A 17,736-nucleotide genomic window follows, 5' to 3' on the forward strand; every position below is an offset into this window, starting at 1 on the left:
CAGTGTTCTTTCCTGAGAAGGCGCCCTGCCTGGGTTTCTCCTCCTCTGACTTCACCAGCTGGCACCTTCTTCTCTCAGTGTCTCCTCCTGTTTCCTGCTGCTTAGTCCCACCCTCGGCCTCAGCCGCAGGCGCAGCCCCCAGCCTCCCGGGCACCTGCCTGCAGGGCATCCCTGCATGGAGGCCTCGCCGCCTCACACTCAGCGTCCCAACCACACACCCACCTTTGCCCTCGCCTCTCTCTCCTCTCTTCCCTATTTCAGAGACTGGCACCTTCCACCCAGAGGCCCAAGCCACGGTCCCTTACCCCCACGCACAGGCAGTTACCACGTGTGTGGGTCCTGCTTGTCCCGTGTCTCACAGCCGCTCTTGCTCAGCCCAGCTCTGCCTGGATCCCGCAGGAGCCCCCCGTCTCCTCCGCGCCCCGTCTGCGAGATCTCCCTAACACACACGCCCTGTCGCGTCACACCCCTGCCTGGGCCCTCAGTCGTTAACGCAGCTTTGAGGAAGCATTCAGATTCCTGGCCTGGCACACCAGCCCCTTCAAGAGGCAAACCAGATGGAAAAGGCCAGATAGTGAGTTTTTTGGCTCTGCAGCCACATGGTCTCTGTCACAGCTGTGCTCATCTCTGCCACTGGAGCAAGAAAACAGCTATGGATGATACATCAACAGGTCAGCGTGGCTGGGCCAGTAAGGCTGCTTCTGTGAAAACAGGCAGCAGCCAGATTTGGCCCATGGGTGGCAGTTTGCTGACCCCTGATCTAAACTGTGTCTAACCCTCGAGCCGCACTTACTGCTGTTTCCGCCTCCACCGAAACACTTGCAGGTCCCCGAACCTGGTGTAATCATGTGTACACTCCCTCTGACAGGATGCTCTCGGCATCTCTGTCGTCAAGACTCAGCCCAGCATCACTTCCAGGAAGTCCTCCTGATTGCCCCCACGCCCCTACACACACACACCCCTCCTTCTTTCTCAGTTGTCTGCTCCCCCTTGCTTGTCTTGGTGTGATCGCACTGCACTGCGGTGAGCGGGAGGGGAGGGGAGAGGCTCACTGGTCTCTGTAGCATTAGCACCTAGCGCTGCACCTGGCATGTAGTAGGTCTTCAGTCAAGTTGACTGAAGTCTCCGGTGATTATTCTGTGCAGGCTGGGGTGGGTGACTCGAAGCCCTGCCCTCAAGGGCACGTAGAGCAGGCACAGGAGACAGTGGGCCACGTAGGAACTGTCCCGCTTCCTGTGGCATCGAGGGTGCGCGGAGGCACAGAGCCAAGCGTGGGTTTCTTCACGGGTCTCACTCCTGTCAGGGTTCTGGAGCTCAGGTCACGACCCCGAGCCTGCTCAGTGCAAGAAGCCTGGCCTCTTGCACTGTCCTGTCCTGGGCCTCTGGCTGCTTCCCGGTGTGGGTGTGCGCTGGAAGGCCTCTGGAAGGTCACCTGGCTCCTGGCTGACATCTGTCACCAGGATCAGGGTATTTCTTCCCAGGAGAACCCGCACCTGCCGCTGCCTTCCCCACTACCCCTCTCCTCCCTCCCACAGGAGAACCTTATGCTTTCCATCCTGCCCAAGCACGTGGCCGACGAGATGCTAAAGGACATGAAGAAGGACGAGAGCCAGAAGGACCAGCAGCAGTTCAACACCATGTACATGTACCGCCATGAGAACGTCAGGTGTGCTGGCCCACAGGCTGGGGCTCTGAGAGCAGGACAGCGGTGGGGGCTTTGTGGGGTTGGCTGAGCACTGTGGGGTTTGAGAGTCTTTCCCTGGGGACTAGAAGCAAGGCCATCCCCACAGTGTGAGCCTCCTTCTGCGGGAGCGGCCTTTTTGACAGACACTGGGGCTGAGACATGCTTTAGGCTGTGTGGTCTAGCCGCATCATTGTACAGATGTCGCCCAAGTGGGGAGGTGACATCTGTGAGGTCACCTGGCCATTCAGCCCTGGCGTTAAAAGCCGTGCTCCTTCCAGGAAGGATGTGTTCATCCTGGGTGCAGGAGTGAGCAGCAGGGGGTTCTGGAGAGCGAGGCCCCTTAGAGAGCAGGGTAACCATCAGAGCTCCAAGTTCACCCTGGAAGTGCCAGGGTCTCACTGCTTTGGGACTTGAGGAAGGTCCTCCTCCTGCCGTGGTCCTGGCTGCCTGTGGGTTGGGAGCAGGAGCTGGCGGTGGAATCAGGTGTGCCATCGGGAGCATCACGCCTGTGGCCATCCCTCCTCTGGCAGCATCCTCTTTGCGGACATCGTGGGCTTCACCCAGCTGTCGTCTGCCTGCAGTGCCCAGGAGCTCGTGAAACTGCTCAACGAGCTCTTTGCCCGCTTCGACAAGCTGGCAGCTGTAAGTGCCCCACCCCCCGCCTGGCTTTCAAGATGGGGGGGCCACCCTCATGGCCTGCTCCTTTCCTGCCGGCTCCCACGGTTTCTTCCTGCCTGTCCTTCCTCTGCTTTCTTTGCCACTCCTCCAGTCGAGGAGGAACTCAGCACCACAGTTTATGCCCTGCCCTTTCAGAAATACCACCAGCTGCGGATTAAGATCCTGGGCGACTGTTACTACTGCATCTGTGGCCTGCCGGACTACCGGGAGGACCACGCTGTCTGCTCCATCCTCATGGGGCTCGCCATGGTGGAGGCCATCTCGTGAGTGGGGTGCCTCTGGGAGGGAGGGGGCTCTGGGCCCGTGGGAGGAGCAGGCCTTCCATGCTGCTCTGTCATGGCACGCCTGGAACCCCCAAGGCCCTCATGGAGGGACCACACAGGCGTGTAATGTGGGATGTAGCGTTGGTTGGTAGGTGGCTTGGTCCCTGGCTCTGGGAAGTCGGGCTGTGGCTTCCCTTCCTCACCACTGAGGGAAGTGCGACATTTCTAGTGTCTGAGCGATGCTTTCCCAGCCTTGGTCCGCACTGTTTTTTCTGCTGGAAGTTGCAGTTGTCTTGCAGTTCATCCCGCCACCTCACATTTGCTTGGATTTTCCCCTCAGGTGTCCCCCCCAATCTCTTCTCTCAGTGTTTTCTCACCATGACCCCCCAAGACAGATAGGTTCAGGGGTCCCCATGCCCACTTCTCAGATTAGAAAGTCAGTGCAGCAATAAGGTGACTCTGCCAAGGTCACGAGATGAATGGGGCGGCAGAGATGGGAGCCCTGACCTCTGAGCTCCCTGGGAGCTGTGGGGATGGTAGACTGCCTCCCCCCTGCATCCCCATTGCTGCCACTGCTGCAGGTGGGCTGGGACCCTGGAGGACCCAAGAGGGTCCCTGCTGTTGACTCAGGGCCTCTGGTGGGCCCTGGGTGATATCACGCCCCTGAGTGGGAAGGGAAGTTCCTCGCTGAGGCGTCTCCTCCCACAGCATGGAGCCCAGGATGTGGGACGTGCACTTGGCCATCACCTCTGAGGCTGTGGTTTTGCATTTTTACCATCTCCCAGGTTAAAGCTACCTCCAGTATTGGCCTGGAGACAAATGCTGCCTTTCCCCTGGGGGAGGGGGGCTAGTTCAAGATTAGAGACTCTCCCCTCTACTCCCCTCACCATTGGGCAAAGTTCTGAATTTCACGTCTGTCTCTTCCTGGAGTCCTCAAGTGAGCCGTCCCCTCTGTGCCTGCAGCACCTGGCACACGCTGGGCGCTCAGTGAATAGCAGCTGCACAAGTGAATGAACGGGCAGTTGCAGGAGAGCCACTGGAGGTGCCTCAGGAGGAGGGCTGGGGCAGCGCCCCTCTGAGAGACTCAGCTCAGAGGCCGGCTGAGAGCTGTGGGGCACCCAGTGGGCCCCTTGGCCCAGAGGGGAAGGGAGCCTGCGTGGAATTCCTCCTGCGCGGGGAGGGGCTGCCACTGTGCTGTGGGCCACACCCGGACCCCTCCTTTCTCTGTGTGCCTGGCAGGTACGTGCGGGAGAAGACGAAGACTGGGGTGGACATGCGTGTGGGGGTGCACACGGGCACTGTGCTGGGGGGCGTCCTGGGCCAGAAGCGCTGGCAGTACGACGTGTGGTCCACTGATGTCACTGTGGCCAACAAGATGGAGGCTGGCGGCATCCCTGGGTGAGCAAGTGTTCCCTCCCAGCGGGCACACGTGGGGGCCAAGGGCGGGGACCGTCCCTTCCATCCCTCAGGGCAGTGGCTGGGACCAGGGACAAGAGGCCTTAGTGAAGGGCCCCCTTCCCACCCAGGAGCAGCGTTCCTCCTCGAGGTGCCCCCGCCTTGGCCGGAGGTGGGCTGCGGCCCCTCCTGCCCGGGCCTCTGCAGCAGACTGGCCTTTCGCCCCCTTTACCCACCTGTGGGGCTGCCGGGGCTCTGATGTCGTCACAGTTACAGCTACTTCAGTAAACCAAGTGTCCCCAGAGAGCATCATTACTAGTGACAACCAGAGCAGCAGGCCCGAGGCAGCGGTGCAGCCACAACGCACCTGCACATCTGGCTTGAGCTCCATATAGAATCGGCCAGTCGGGAGGGTGGGGCAGGCCCTGCCCTCAGGGTGACTGAGACGGTGCAACCTTCCCACCTGGGCCAGGGAGCTTCCCTCAAAGGCAGTCACAGTCTCCTCCCTCCGTGGTGACTCCCCAGAAATGGGTTTATTGCCCCAGCCAGCAGGTGCTGCAGCTGAGAATCGTGCAGGGTGGGTAATGATCCGACCTTAGACTTTGGAGTTCAGAGCAGACTTCTGAATTCCTTGTCTCATTTAATACTCTCATCAGCCCATGAGGACAAAATTTTATTCCTGTCTTGTGGACTTAACACTGAGGCGCAGAGAGGGCAGGTGCCGCCCTGCCCACACAGCTCCTTAGTGCCAGGACCTCCTGTCACCGCTCCTGGGAGCAGCACCTCTCCCTGCCCCATGTCCCCAGGAGACACAGGCCGAGCAGCAGCCTGGTCCGGCAGTGCCCGCTGATGTCCGCGGGCGTGGGCTGAGGGCCCCGGCCGGTGCTGAGGCCCCTCCCGCTGCAATGCAGGCGCGTGCACATCTCCCAGAGCACCATGGACTGCCTGAAAGGAGAGTTTGACGTGGAGCCAGGCGACGGGGGCAGCCGCTGCGATTACCTAGAAGAGAAGGGCATCGAAACCTACCTCATCATCGCGTCCAAGCCGGAAGTGAAGAAAACAGCCACCCAAAATGGCCTCAACGGCTCGGTGAGTCCCCCACACGCCCCCTGGACGAGGGGGATGGGAAGGCAGGGATGACTGAAGGAGAGCCTGTGGAGAGTTGGCGGGACTTGAAGAAGGCCAAGTGTGAGAGGTGAGGTGTGGGTTGGCATAAAAGTGATTCTGAGTCCCGTTGAGCAGGAAGCTAATGGTACCAGCCTTTCTGAGTAGAAGCCACCAGCAGCTAGGGCAGAAACTGATCCCTGTACCTCTCGTCCTCTGATGAATCTGGAAATCATTTTATTTCTTGTCATCTACCACTTCAAGACCCCACCAGTCACGAGAATCTAACAGTTAAGACAACTTAGGTGTCTTAGGGATGGCGTGTCGTTAGGACCGTCCCATGGCTGAGGCTTGGCCTGGCTATGAAAGCAAAGCCCATGGGGCCAGCCCTGTGGCCCAGTGGTTAAGTTTGTGCGTTCCGCTTCAGCGGCCCAGGGTTTTGCCGGTTTGGATCCTGGGTGCAGACATCGCACTGCTCATAAGCCACACTGAGGTGGCATCCCACGTGCCACAACTAGAAGGACCCACAGCTAAAAATATACAACTATGTACTGGGGGGATTTGGGGAGAAAAAGAAAAAGAAAAAAAGATTGGCAACAGTTGTTAGCTCAGCTGCCAATCTTAAAAAAAAAAAGCAAAGCCCACCCTGGTGGGGCTTCAGGGGCTGTAAATGAAGAGGTGACTCCTGACAAAGTTTGTAAGAAAACTAGACGCCTTCTCCCCTCAGTCAAACACATAAACAGAAGGTGCATCTGTTTGACCAATCTAATCATGACCACTGCTTATCGAGGACTTCTCTGCGTCCATTCTTTCACTTAATCCTTGAGACAACCTGTGAGAACGGGGCTGTCGTCATACCCACTGGACAGAGGAGGAAACAGGCCCAGAACCTTGCACAAGCTGCAGGTTGAGCAGATCTAGCAGGTGCAGAGCCAGACCTGAAACCACAGCCCGTGCCCCCAACCTGCCGGCCACATCGCCTCCCAGATGTCTCTGGGTCCCTCCCTGTGCGGGAGGTCGCAGGAACTCGGCACCGGCAGGAATGCATGGCTGGGTATGGCATGGTCTCACTCCCGAGTACTTCACTGTCCCACTGGGTGCTGAGCGTTACAGCAAAGGACGGTTGAGTATTCTGCGCTGAGTGTAAAGTCTGAGCTACAGTAAATGTCTGAAGAAAAGTAGGAAGCTGTCTGTCAGAAAGTTAGGAAATATCAGCACGGAAAGTAGAGCCCATGAATTGAGACTTGACCTGGCCACAAAGGTAATGAGTCATCCCTGTTTTTAAAGTGCTACATGCAGAACTTCACGTGTTCGTAGGACGAGTTAAAAATGTGTCTTCTAAGCTGTTCTACAAGACAGTAATTGACAATAATTTAAGAAATCAGCTACCTTTGGGAAGTTATAGGAAATTTATAATGACTGGCATACAAAATTTTTAATAAATTGAAAAATGCTGTTCCTGTAAACAATTACCCACACATTTGCTTTCACTAGGGACCACCGTAAAGCAGTCAAATATACATGTTCTTGTGACAACACTCATTCTTGCTCTAATCTTGTACTTTATTTTGCTTATTTATTTTATTTAATAAACTCTCGCATGGTGCGTAATTTGAATCAAGGGTTGTTCTCAGCACCTGACAGCCCTGTGAGGGTTACGGGAAGGAACTGAGGCACAGGGAGCCTCGGCAGCACTGTCTCTATGAAGCTGTTGTGCCTGGGTCGTTATTTGTTTTTCAAATCAGAGACATGTTGAGTTCATGGGTGCATAGCTTAAAATATGAGCACCAAAGCTCTGGGCGAGTTGGACCGGGGTCTGTGCTCCGTGCCGCTTGGCCCCGTCGCTCGGATGGCGCCTGCACAGGACAGGAGCAGAGGCCATAGTCATCAAATGACTTGAAGTCAGACTTGGTTTCCTTCTTAAATGCTCCATCAGACAAATGAGTCAGCACCACTTCTCCTGGAAACGTGGGCGGTGTTCTCTTTTCAAGACTTCTTTCACTGACATTTTGAGGCAATCCAGGTTTTCAATATTTTTGTAAAGTTGACTTTTAACCGTTTCTTAGTGCCGCTCCTTGAAAACATCAATTCCTTGAGGTGGAAATGCTGGGTTACAGGTTCTGTACATTGAAGTTTAACCCGCGTGCCTGCTCACTCACCTTCTGCCACCCTCCCTGTACCCGAGCTGGCTCTCAGCTAACTTGTATCTTCCTTCATTTGGGAGATGAGGCCATGATATCTCACCGTTGTCATCTCATTTCTTTAGTTGCTAGTAAGGCTGGGCCCTGGTTGTGAGCCCGGGTTGCATCTTCATACCTGACCTTGGAGGGCTTCTTCCCCTGTCTGATTTGTAGGAGCTCTTTGTTTATGAGAGAAATGAACTCTTTGTCCTATGACATTCATCAGATATCTGTCGGGCACCCGCCGCCTGCCCAGCACATGCTGCTCCCTCCCAGGGGATGTAAATGTTAGCTGCTGTGGGCTATGCCGGTTATCTTCACGGCAAGGCTGCGCTGCAGCCGTCAGCCCCAGGGTGCGTGGATCCATAAACAGCTGATCACAACGCTCATGAGCTTGTGTGATGAGCTCCACAGCTGTTTAGGAGGGCTCCACCTCAGGGTGTGCCTGGATGAGGCCTTGTTAACACCTCAGCAAATCTGCTCAACAGTCCCTGAGGCAGAGTAATAATGCATGAAGCTTGGGGGAAATAATGCACGGAGAGGGGAGTGAGAAGGGGACGGGAGTGAGAAGGGGACGGCAGTGAGAAGGGGACAGCGTGAGGAGCGTGAGGAGCGCTGAGAGCTGCCTCACTGGGGTCCCAGGAGCAAGCACAGTTCCATCTGCAGAAACCCCTCCCCGAGGCTTAGCTGAGTAAGTGCAGAGGAGGGGAGTGGGAGGAGAATTACCACCAGGAGCCCCTTCCAAGATGTTAAAAAGCTTCCGCGACATCGCCCACCTCTACTAACCTTGTCGTCTGTCTCCCCCAGGCTCACTGTTTTACATTTCCCTGCTCTCAGCCGGTAGCCACGTGTAAATCTCTGTCTGTCTGCAGGGCAGGCCGCCCAGAAGTAGTGAGTCCAAGGCCAGGCGCCAGATCTTCCCCTCCGCTCTGACGTCTTCTGTCTTCCTCATCAGTCGTCAGGGGCAACTCCATTCTTTCAACTGCTCAGACCAAAAACTTGGAAGATATCCTTGAGCCCTCTCTACAATCCATGAGCAAATTCTGTTGACTCTTCCTACAAGATAGAGCTCCAGTCATCCCTTCTCACACCCTCACAGCTACTGTCCCCATCTGAGCCACTGTCACCTCAGGCCTGGACGCACTATGATAGTCTGCCTACCAGTCATCCTGCCTCTGTCCTTGCCCCACCGCCCTCTTTCTCAACACTGTAGTCAGAGTGATCCTGCTAAATTATTAAGTGAAATCACGTCACTCCCTTGCTCAGAACCCTCCATTGGTCTCCTGTCTTACTCAGAGGAAAAATCAAAGTCCTACAGAGGTCAGGAAGACCCTGTATGGTCAGGTCCCTACCACTCTGTCCCCTTTCATTCACTCTGCCCCAGCAGCACTGGCCCCTGGCTACTGCTCAGATACTCCAGGTGCACACCTGCTCCAGGGCCTTTGCAATGGCCGTTCCCTCTTCCTGGAATCCCCATCCACAGAGAGCTGCATGATTTGCTCCTCCAGGTCTTTGTGGAAATGTCATCCTCACAGTGACACTTCCCCTGACCTCCTCTTTACAGTCATACTCCCCAGCAATCCCTGTGTCCCCTTCTTACTTTATCTTTCTCCAGAGCACTTACTCTCTTCTTAGGTACTGTTTGTTTTGCTTACTTACTTTGCTGCCGTCTGCCTTTCTTCACTAGAATGTAAGCTCTCAAGATCAGAACACTGTCAGTATCCCCAGGAGTTAGAGCTCTTCCTGTCACATAGCTGGTACTCAGTAAATAGTCAGTAAATGAATGAATGAACTGTTCCTCTGTGTTACAGTGTTTAACTAATTCTGTCAAGGAAAAATATTAATCATTGGGGAAACTCGTTTATGGAATTTATTCAGACTTTTGGAAGGCATTTGACAGGGCTCTACAGCAAAAAAGACCTCTGTGAATCACTGTCATTGACTTATTGTTTTAGAAATAGGAGTTGGAACAATTGGGTCTTTCTCTGATTAAAATAAATTTTAATAGTGGAAATTACTCCTAGACAATTACAGCATTTAAAAAGTAATGTTCTAGAGGAGGAATCGAATAGTGAAATTTCTAAGTCGATGGGGCTTCTAAACTCTGGTGGAAGATTCCAGACTAACAGTAGACCACTCCTAGGCTGGGGTCCCTGATGGCCACTCCTTTCTGCTGCAGGCCCTCCCAAATGGAGCACCAACTTCCTCAAAGCCCAGCTCCCCTGCCCTCATTGAGACCAAGGAACCCAATGGGAGTGTCCACACCAGCGGTTCCACATCTGAGGAGCCCGAAGAGCAAGATGCCCAGGTATGTGCAGGGCTGAGGGCCAGGCTGTGGGCAGGGGACCGGGAGGCAAAAGTTGCTGTAGCAAGAGTCCTGTACTGAGAGTAAGAGACCTGGCCAGTAGCCCAGGCTCGGCTGTCTTTCAGCAGTGGACTCTTGGTCAGATCACATGCACACACACGCACACACACACACACCTGACCCCACGTCCTCCTCATCAGTTACATGGGGTGGGGGTGGTTTAGGTCAAAATAGACGCTTGCCTCTGAGGCCTTGTCTGGCTCTGATGTCCTAGAATCCTGTAGATCTGAGGGCAGTGAGGACATCCATGGAAAATTCTATAGGATCTGTGACCGTTTTGGAAGTGAGGCTTCAGGACTGGGTCACCTGTCTGGCTGGGTCCAAACTCCACAAGTCTCATGCAAAGATAGGGGGTTTCCAAAGGAATTACATGCTGCCTCCGAGGACAGGGTCTCTCTTGGGAGAATGTCCAGAATCTGTCCATTGCTAAAGAGCTCCCTGCGTCTCCTCACTGATGAAGGCGAATGCTCTGGAACAGGAATCTCTGCCTTGTCGGGGTTGCTGTGAGCGGAGGCAGCATGGCCGTCTCCCTGTGAGGGACACAGAAGACTTGCCCCGGTGCCTTTGGGTCAGGTGCTGGGGACAAGGAGGCAGACGGGGCTAAAAGTAAATTGTGATTTTCTTGAGCACCACAACATTCAGTAACTTGTCCCAATTGTGATTTTTTTTGATAGAAAGTGGAAACACAGACTGGATGTAACTCACTCACAAGAATGACAGAGTTTTATAGCAAGCAGCCTGTGGTTTTTCCTGTCCTCACAATTAGCCGGCGTAACACTGCTCCAGGCTGTGCTTCAGGGACAGAGGTTCCTGGTGCTGGAACAGACCATCCGCACCATTTTACATGGGAGGAAAATGCGGCTGGAGGAACTTGAATTATATGGGGTCAAAGTGTCAACCAGGGGCACATCTGAGCTTAAGCGTGGGCTATCTTGATTCTGGCTTCCAGATATACTCTTGGACCCATACAGACAGCTCTGAGGAGCCCAGTCTTAATTATTATTTGGACTGATGCCTGTGTGATCACGGTCTGGATTCATATTTATGGAGTTGATCCTTTTCCTTTGTGACTGGGAATAAATACGGAAGTGGGTAGCCTAGCCCCCCACCCCACTAGCGACAAGGACATTGCTTTCTCTCCCATCGCTTTCTCCCTCAGGTCTTCCTCTCCAAATGGATGAGATGTGAGCTCCTTTAAGAGTTCCCTTAAGCCCTTAGGGTTGGGGGTCAGTCACATCCCTGAGGATGCCATGTGTATGGCTGTGTGACACCCCCATCCTCGTAGCAGGAGGTGCCAGCACAGCACAGACCCAGCAGTGGTCTCAGACCCCCAGGTCTCTGGCTTGGGAGCCAGGTGGCTGTTCCCCCGCAATGCTGCCATTAGTGGGCGATCACTGCAGAACTTCCTTTAGAGCCCACAGGGCCTGAGACCCAGAATTGCAGGGAAACCAGGAAGGACTGTGGCTTTGGGTCCAGAACCCTCGCCCCAAGCAGGATGGAGCCTTCTGGGAGCACTGGGAAGACTTTTCCCAGAAGATGGTTTTGACAGCCAGGGGCTAGTCCTGGTGCATGCGATCTCTTTTTTCCTCTTCCGTCTTTCCCCGACCCCGACCCCCGCTCCATCTCACCGGCCCCCAACTCTGCCCGCTGCCCTGTAGGCTGACAACCCCTCCTTCCCCAATCCTCGCCGGAGGCTGCGCCTTCAGGACCTGGCCGATCGAGTGGTGGGTGCCTCTGAGGACGAGCATGAACTCAACCAGCTGCTCAGTGAGGCGCTGCTCGAGCGCGAGTCTGCCCAGGTGTAAGTGGCCCGCAGCCTCCCGCCTGCTGCCCTCAGCTCCACCTTATCAGGCCCTACTGGGGGAGCCAGGAAGTTAGTCACCTTAAATACAGCCCCTCCCTGCTAGGCCGAGGCAGAGGTGGCATGTGTTTCATGGGGCTTGTTTCCACTGCAGAGTGAAGAAGAGAAACACCTTTCTTCTATCCATGCGGTTCATGGACCCTGAGATGGAAACCCGCTACTCGGTGGAGAAGGAAAAGCAGAGTGGGGCTGCCTTCAGCTGCTCCTGTGTTGTCCTGCTCTGTGCGGCCCTGGTCGAGATACTCATTGACCCTTGGTGAGGGAGGGACAGTGGCAGGAGCCGGTCAGTGGCCAGGGGAGGATGAAAGGTGTTGAGCTTCCTAGACCAGAGGTGTGAGGGATGTGGGCGCCTCCACTGGAGCCAGACTGATATAGGGGCACAGGCTTCATCTCTGCTCCTGACCTCCAACTGGAACAGCCCCAGGGCATGCTGGGACTGTACCCTGGACCCCTTCCTTCTCTCTGCCCCTGGGTTCTGGAATAGCATTGGCATCAAAATGGGGATCACTCTGGGGCTGAGAAAGCTAAGGGACAGGAGGGTCCAAGGGGATGGAGACCTTGGCTGGATGGCCGAGTGGTTCTGGGACAAGGAGATGGGGGATGGGGATACTCCTCAACCTCAGTCACGAAGGCTGATCCGGCTCCCTTTTTTGGCTCATCTTCATAAAGATAGATTTTAGGCTCTGGGTATAGCCTGATCCCCTCTCTCACAGCAGCAGGTCCTCTGGGGCAAGGTGGGTGTTCTGGAATCCTTGCCCCAACTGTTTAAGGATGGCTGCCACCCTTCCTCCCTCCCCATGGCCGATGAGCAGCTCACTCCTACTCAGGGATTGCCCATCAGAAAGGAGGGGCTGTGGAGCCCTGTCTGATTCTAGTTCGGGGAACTCAAAGAGCCTGGACTCAGTCACATGGTCCTAGGTTCTGGACACATCTCCCTTGTCTATTTGTTGTATGACCTTGGGCACATCACTAAGGGCTCCTGGAGTTATCAGTTTACTTGTCTGTAAAATGAGAATAATATCTGCCCTGCCCTAGCCAGCTCTCAGGATTATCGTGAGGATCAGATTCATTCACTTCACAGATGTTTACTATCTCCTTTGTGCCTGGGGCTGAGGTCTAGGAATATACAGTGAACACAACATGCCACATATCAAATAATCAAAATGTATGCAGACAGGGACAAGTGGCATGGATAAAAGTACAGCCTGGAAGGGAGGCGGGATGCTGGTGGCGAGTTTTGTTCTGTTTGCATTTTTATATAGGATGGTCAGAGCAGGCCTCACTGACAGGGAGATATCTCACTAAAGACCTGGAGGAGGAGGGGTAAGAAGTGACCGAGAATCAGGCACTGGATTTAGCAACATGGAGGTTTCTGGGGCTCCTGGCAAGAGCACTTTGAGTGGAGGGGTTGGGGTGAAACCAAATGGGAATGGCTGTGAGGATGGGAGAGAAGGATTTGGGGAGACCAGGTTTCCTGGAGTTAGTGAGGGAGCATGGACGCGGAAGGCCCTGGTCCCCTCCGTGCAGTCGTCAGAGGTAACTCAGCAGCCCTCGGCAGTAAGGGAGCTGCTCTGTTCCAGTCTCTCCTTTCGTCATGGCTGCATGGCGGAGTGCCCAGCCCTAAGAATCCCTTCCCACGTTTTTACTGGACTCTGCCCAGGGCATCTACGAGCCTGCCCTTCCCTGGGAACTGTCCCAGTCAACAGTTACCACTGGGTAAGGTCGCATGTTCCCAGGCCCTGCACTCAGCTGGCAGCACCCTCACCCCCGAGTCAGGGCCTCTGTCCTGTCTGTACGGCAGGCAGTAATGCCTCCCGGGCAGCCATGGAACTTTCTGGGTACAGGCTCATGCCTTCTGTCTCCTTTCCTTTACTCTGCTGGCCACTCATCCAGGCTCACTACTCCCTCTGGTCCCCTCCCTAATTGTCTTCTCCCTGTTACAGGCTAATGACAAACTATGTGACCTTTGTGGTTGGGGAGGTTCTGCTTCTGGTCCTGACAATCTGCTCGCTGGCTGCTATCTTTCCCCGGGTAAGAGGCACTCTTCCTTTTGGTTCAGAAGCCTCTGGAAGCCAGCATCACTCCCTGTGAAAGTGGGTTTGATGGAGTCATGTGGCCCATCAAATCCTATGCACAGACTGTCTTCTGTTAGGGCGGTTGGGCACTTACCCACTCATTCCACAGTCAGTCAGTCATTCGTGTCAGCTGAGCACCCACTCTGGGCTGGCTCTGGGGGGCTCTGACAGTGGAACGTGCCTGCATGAGGAAGCCAGAGTCTAGATAAACAGGAACCACTGTGAAAAGCAGTGGAGGCCCAGCTGGAAGGTGGGTTGGCCCTAATTATGGAAGGGCACTGAAAGCCAGACAAAGGGATTAAGACTTTCCCCTATAAGCACTGGGGTGCCAAGCAGTTTTTGACAGTATTACAAGGGAAAAACAGTGTTTCAGGAAAATTAATCGGGCAGGTAGCTTGCCAGATAACCTGGAGAATTTAGGTATAGTGACCCAGGAAAGGCAGGAGTAGCCAAGCAAAGATGGCTGGCCCTGAAAATTGTTCCCTGACCTGGCCTCGCCGCTCGCAGACGGGGAGTGGGCTCCCGCCAGCTGGTGCTGCCCACAGCCTCCTGGGCTGGTCAGTGTCTGATCCTGGAAGGAGTCCGCTATGTGGGAGCCGTGCTCTCTCACAAACACCTCATGCAGGACTGACACACAGCACCAGGATTCCTGCCCTGTCCTCGGCCCTGCTGCACTCTCGGTTTTTGGTTGGCTCACACGCAAAGCACTACTTTTTAGGTTCCTGGGAAGTATGGGAGCAACCAGAGTCGTTAGCAGTCATGTTTATAGGAGGAAAGGCTGTGAGAAGTTCATTGCCCTTGAAATTCCATTCCTTCTAGGCCTTTCCTAAGAAGCTCGTGGCCTTCTCAACATGGATCGACCGGACCCGCTGGGCCAGGAACACCTGGGCCATGTTAGCCATCTTCATTTTGGTTATGGCCAACGTTGTGGACATGGTGAGCGCCTGCTGTCCTTGCTGAAGGGACGCCCCGCTCTCAGTGGAGAAAGGCTTCCACTGGCCAGCGTGGGCAGTTTGCCAACCAGTTCCTCCACCATTAGACACGGGTTTGGAGTGGCACTTGGGTTCTTAAATAGATCATCCTTGCCCAACGGAGGGGGTCTTCTCTCCAGGAAACCTGAGACTGACTTGCTTCCCCCAGCTCCTCGCTCTCCCAGAGTCCAAGAGCGCAACACTGAGCACCAGGTCCTGTGCTAGGTGCTTCACATACATTGACTCATTTGATCTTTACAATAATCCCAAGAGGTCAGTATCATTATCTGCAGTTTCCTATAAAGAAACTAAGGCTCAGAGAGGATAAATCACTTGTTTTAGGTCACACAGCCAGGAAGTGACAGAGTCAAGGATTGATGCAGTTCTAAATCCCAGTCCTGCGTGTTCTTCTTCCATGTCTCACTGCTCAGGGGGCCCAGCACTCCTAAGCATTCTGCGTATCTTAAGTATTCGCTACAGTGTGGCTAGTGTCAGGTATCCATCAGGACCAGGCAGGTAAACCTGCTCCCCTAAAGGAGCTCTCCTGTTTGGGCTTCATCCATCTGAACAAGGCTAGACCTTCCTAGAGGGAGGTTACTGGGGAGAGAGGCTTCACGGAGCCCAAATGGCCGGGCTGCAGATAAAATCATCTCTTCTCTGCTCTCCTCAGTTCATGGAGAAGCTGCGGATTCCATGTAGGGGCTGCCAGATGCTTTCTTGGGGAGCACGGCCAGCAGTTGGAAGCCCAGATCTATTGAGTCAGAGCCACCAGTCATTTACTGAGCATTGAGTGCTTGGAGCTGTCGCTGACGCTCCCTGCTCGGTCGTCACAGCTCCCTCCAGTTTTGGTAGTACTATATATGCTCTCTTAAAGAGAGTCCTACTTTCTCCAAGTCTGATGTTATATTATTTGTTTTATTTTCTTTAACAATTTAAGCACAGAAAAAACAGCTCGGAGACTTACTCTGGCAGCAGCATAGGTGAAAAAGCCCTAGGGCAAACTCATCAAAAGTCCACCTGGAATGAGGAGTTAGGACCCCAAAAGCTGACATGCCCCTGGGTTACACGGTGCCCACAGCGCTGGAAAGAGAAGCCCTGGCCTCTTGCATGTCAGAACACACCTGAAGCCTAGAGCCCAGGTCTGGGAACACAGTGCAGGACACCTGGAGATCCTGTCACTGGTGGAGGGTGACAAACTAGGGAGGCCTGAAACCTTCACATGCTGACATCACATGCTGAGAATCTCCCCAAAGCAGACAAGCCCCAGTGGGTGGAAGTTAGAAAAAGTGGGTGATTCAGTTTATGGATGCACTTTCTATTGATGGCATCTGCCCAGCACCGGGACCGGTGACCAACCTCCAGAAATGGAAGTGTTTGAGCAGAGGCTGCTGCCATAGCAGTGACACCATGAGGGGTGGTTGGCTGCCTGGCCCCACGGCCCCTCCTTAAGCAACAGTGTGATGTGGGCAAGAGCATGTCAGATTTGAAACCTAAAGCCTAGACTCCTGGTTCTGGCTGTACTGCTTGCTAATTGTGCTACTTTGGCCAAGTGTGCCCCTCCGAGTTTTCTGTACAATGGTGGCCATACTAAAAATATTCAGAGAATTTTCATGACCATCAATGAGAGGATGGTAAAGCCCTTTGTGGGAATTACTAACTTGTGTATTATTATTCCTGAGTAAATGTTCCCATCTTTCTTGGTGTTTCCGAGGGAGCTGTGGGAAGGTGGGAAATGGCAGCTGAACGTACACTGCCGTGACACAGCCTTCTCTGACCAGTGTCTCCTGTTCCCTTGCACCCCATGTTCTCCCCCCACGGTCCTGGCCTCCAGCTTAGCTGTCTCCAGTACTACACTGGACCCAACAACAGCACCATGGGGATGGAGGTGGACGATGGCTGTGTGGAGAACCCCAAGTATTACAACTATGTCGCTGTGCTGTCTCTCATCGCCACCATCATGCTGGTGCAGGTCAGCCACATGGTGAAGCTCACACTCATGCTGCTCGTCACGGGTGCTGTGGCCGTCATCAACATCTATGCCTGGCGCCCCATCTTTGATGAATATGACCACAAACGTTTTCAGGAACATGAGTAAGATGAAGCCTGTTTGGGGATCTGTATAGTCTCCTTCCCCCCACCCCCCAACTCCCTGTTTCAAGGTCATGGCCTGCATGAGGTGGCTTTGTCTTTAGAGCGCATCAAAGGTTTCTATGGGATTCAGGGTTCATGCTTTCTCAGACATGCCACTGGTGAGCTGTGATCCTGGGATAGATCCTTTGCAGCTTGATGAGTGGAAGATTGGGTTACCTCAGTGTTTGGCTGGGCTTCAGCCTCTTGTACTCAGAAGGGGCCTCACTGTGCTATTATCTGTCCAACAGATTGGTTGCCTTAGAGAAGATGCAAGTGTTTTCCACCCCTGGGCTCAATGGCACTGACAGGTAAGGGTGACTGCTCTCCCCTCCTGGCCTGCACTAACAGCCCCTTTCTTCTAGAGACAGGGAATACCATGAGCCAAGCCCCTGGGCTCCCCCTTACAGAGGCATATGATGTGGGATGTTCAAGTTACAGAGGGTAGGATGTGTCTCTAGCAGGGCTGGGGCAGAGGTGGAACGATTTTAGTGTGACCCGGCCATCCTGAGTCAGAGAGAGGTGCTTGGAGGGCAGCAGCAGTGTGGTTCAGAGGGTGGGATAAAGAGCTGGGTCAAGGTGAAGAGAAGGAACTGCCAAAAGGCTGGTAGCTGCAATTAACTGGCTGGCAGGACAGACAGCAGAAAAAGGAGGAAAGAACGCTGATTCAAACCAGAAGACCTGGATTCTCGCCTGCCATACTGATCCTCTGTGCGGCCGCAGGCACGCTGGTTTCCAGATTTCCTCTTGAAAAGGATATTGGACTAGAAATTCTCCAAGATCTCTTCTAGCTCTTAGAGTTAGAATTTATGATTAGAATTTTATGATTCAGTGACTTGACTGGACCTTCAAATAAATTTTTAAAAAATTGATTACCTAACAGGAGATGGATAGAAGTCTTGAATAGATGCTTCACAAAAGAAATCTAAATGACCACTAGTAAATGAAAGGCATTCAGGTAATTAAGGAAATGCAAATTAAGACCACAACGGAAGACCATTACACACCTACCAGCTTGGCAAGAGTTAAGAAT

The 17,736-nt window shown here is 53.9% G+C and overlaps 1 protein-coding gene across 6 annotated transcripts in view; it reads left to right on the forward strand.

The window, feature by feature from the left end:
- ADCY3 (adenylate cyclase 3) overlaps positions 1-17,736 on the forward strand; it is an 89,165-nt gene that overhangs the window by 64,295 nt on the left and 7,134 nt on the right. For all 6 annotated transcript variants that reach the window (XM_070512503.1, XM_070512502.1, XM_070512504.1 and 3 more), the window contains 12 exons: positions 1,536-1,666; positions 2,215-2,326; positions 2,498-2,625; positions 3,865-4,023; positions 4,932-5,109; positions 9,484-9,612; positions 11,328-11,470; positions 11,625-11,786; positions 13,474-13,561; positions 14,425-14,541; positions 16,408-16,667; positions 16,955-17,014. In XM_070512503.1, the coding sequence (XP_070368604.1) occupies positions 1,536-1,666; positions 2,215-2,326; positions 2,498-2,625; positions 3,865-4,023; positions 4,932-5,109; positions 9,484-9,612; positions 11,328-11,470; positions 11,625-11,786; positions 13,474-13,561; positions 14,425-14,541; positions 16,408-16,667; positions 16,955-17,014 (1,667 nt within the window). The remainder of the gene's footprint in view (positions 1-1,535; positions 1,667-2,214; positions 2,327-2,497; positions 2,626-3,864; positions 4,024-4,931; positions 5,110-9,483; positions 9,613-11,327; positions 11,471-11,624; positions 11,787-13,473; positions 13,562-14,424; positions 14,542-16,407; positions 16,668-16,954; positions 17,015-17,736) is intronic.

Source organism: Equus asinus, chromosome 6 (assembly GCF_041296235.1).
Source record: "Equus asinus isolate D_3611 breed Donkey chromosome 6, EquAss-T2T_v2, whole genome shotgun sequence".
Classification (NCBI taxonomy): Eukaryota; Metazoa; Chordata; class Mammalia; order Perissodactyla; family Equidae; genus Equus; species Equus asinus.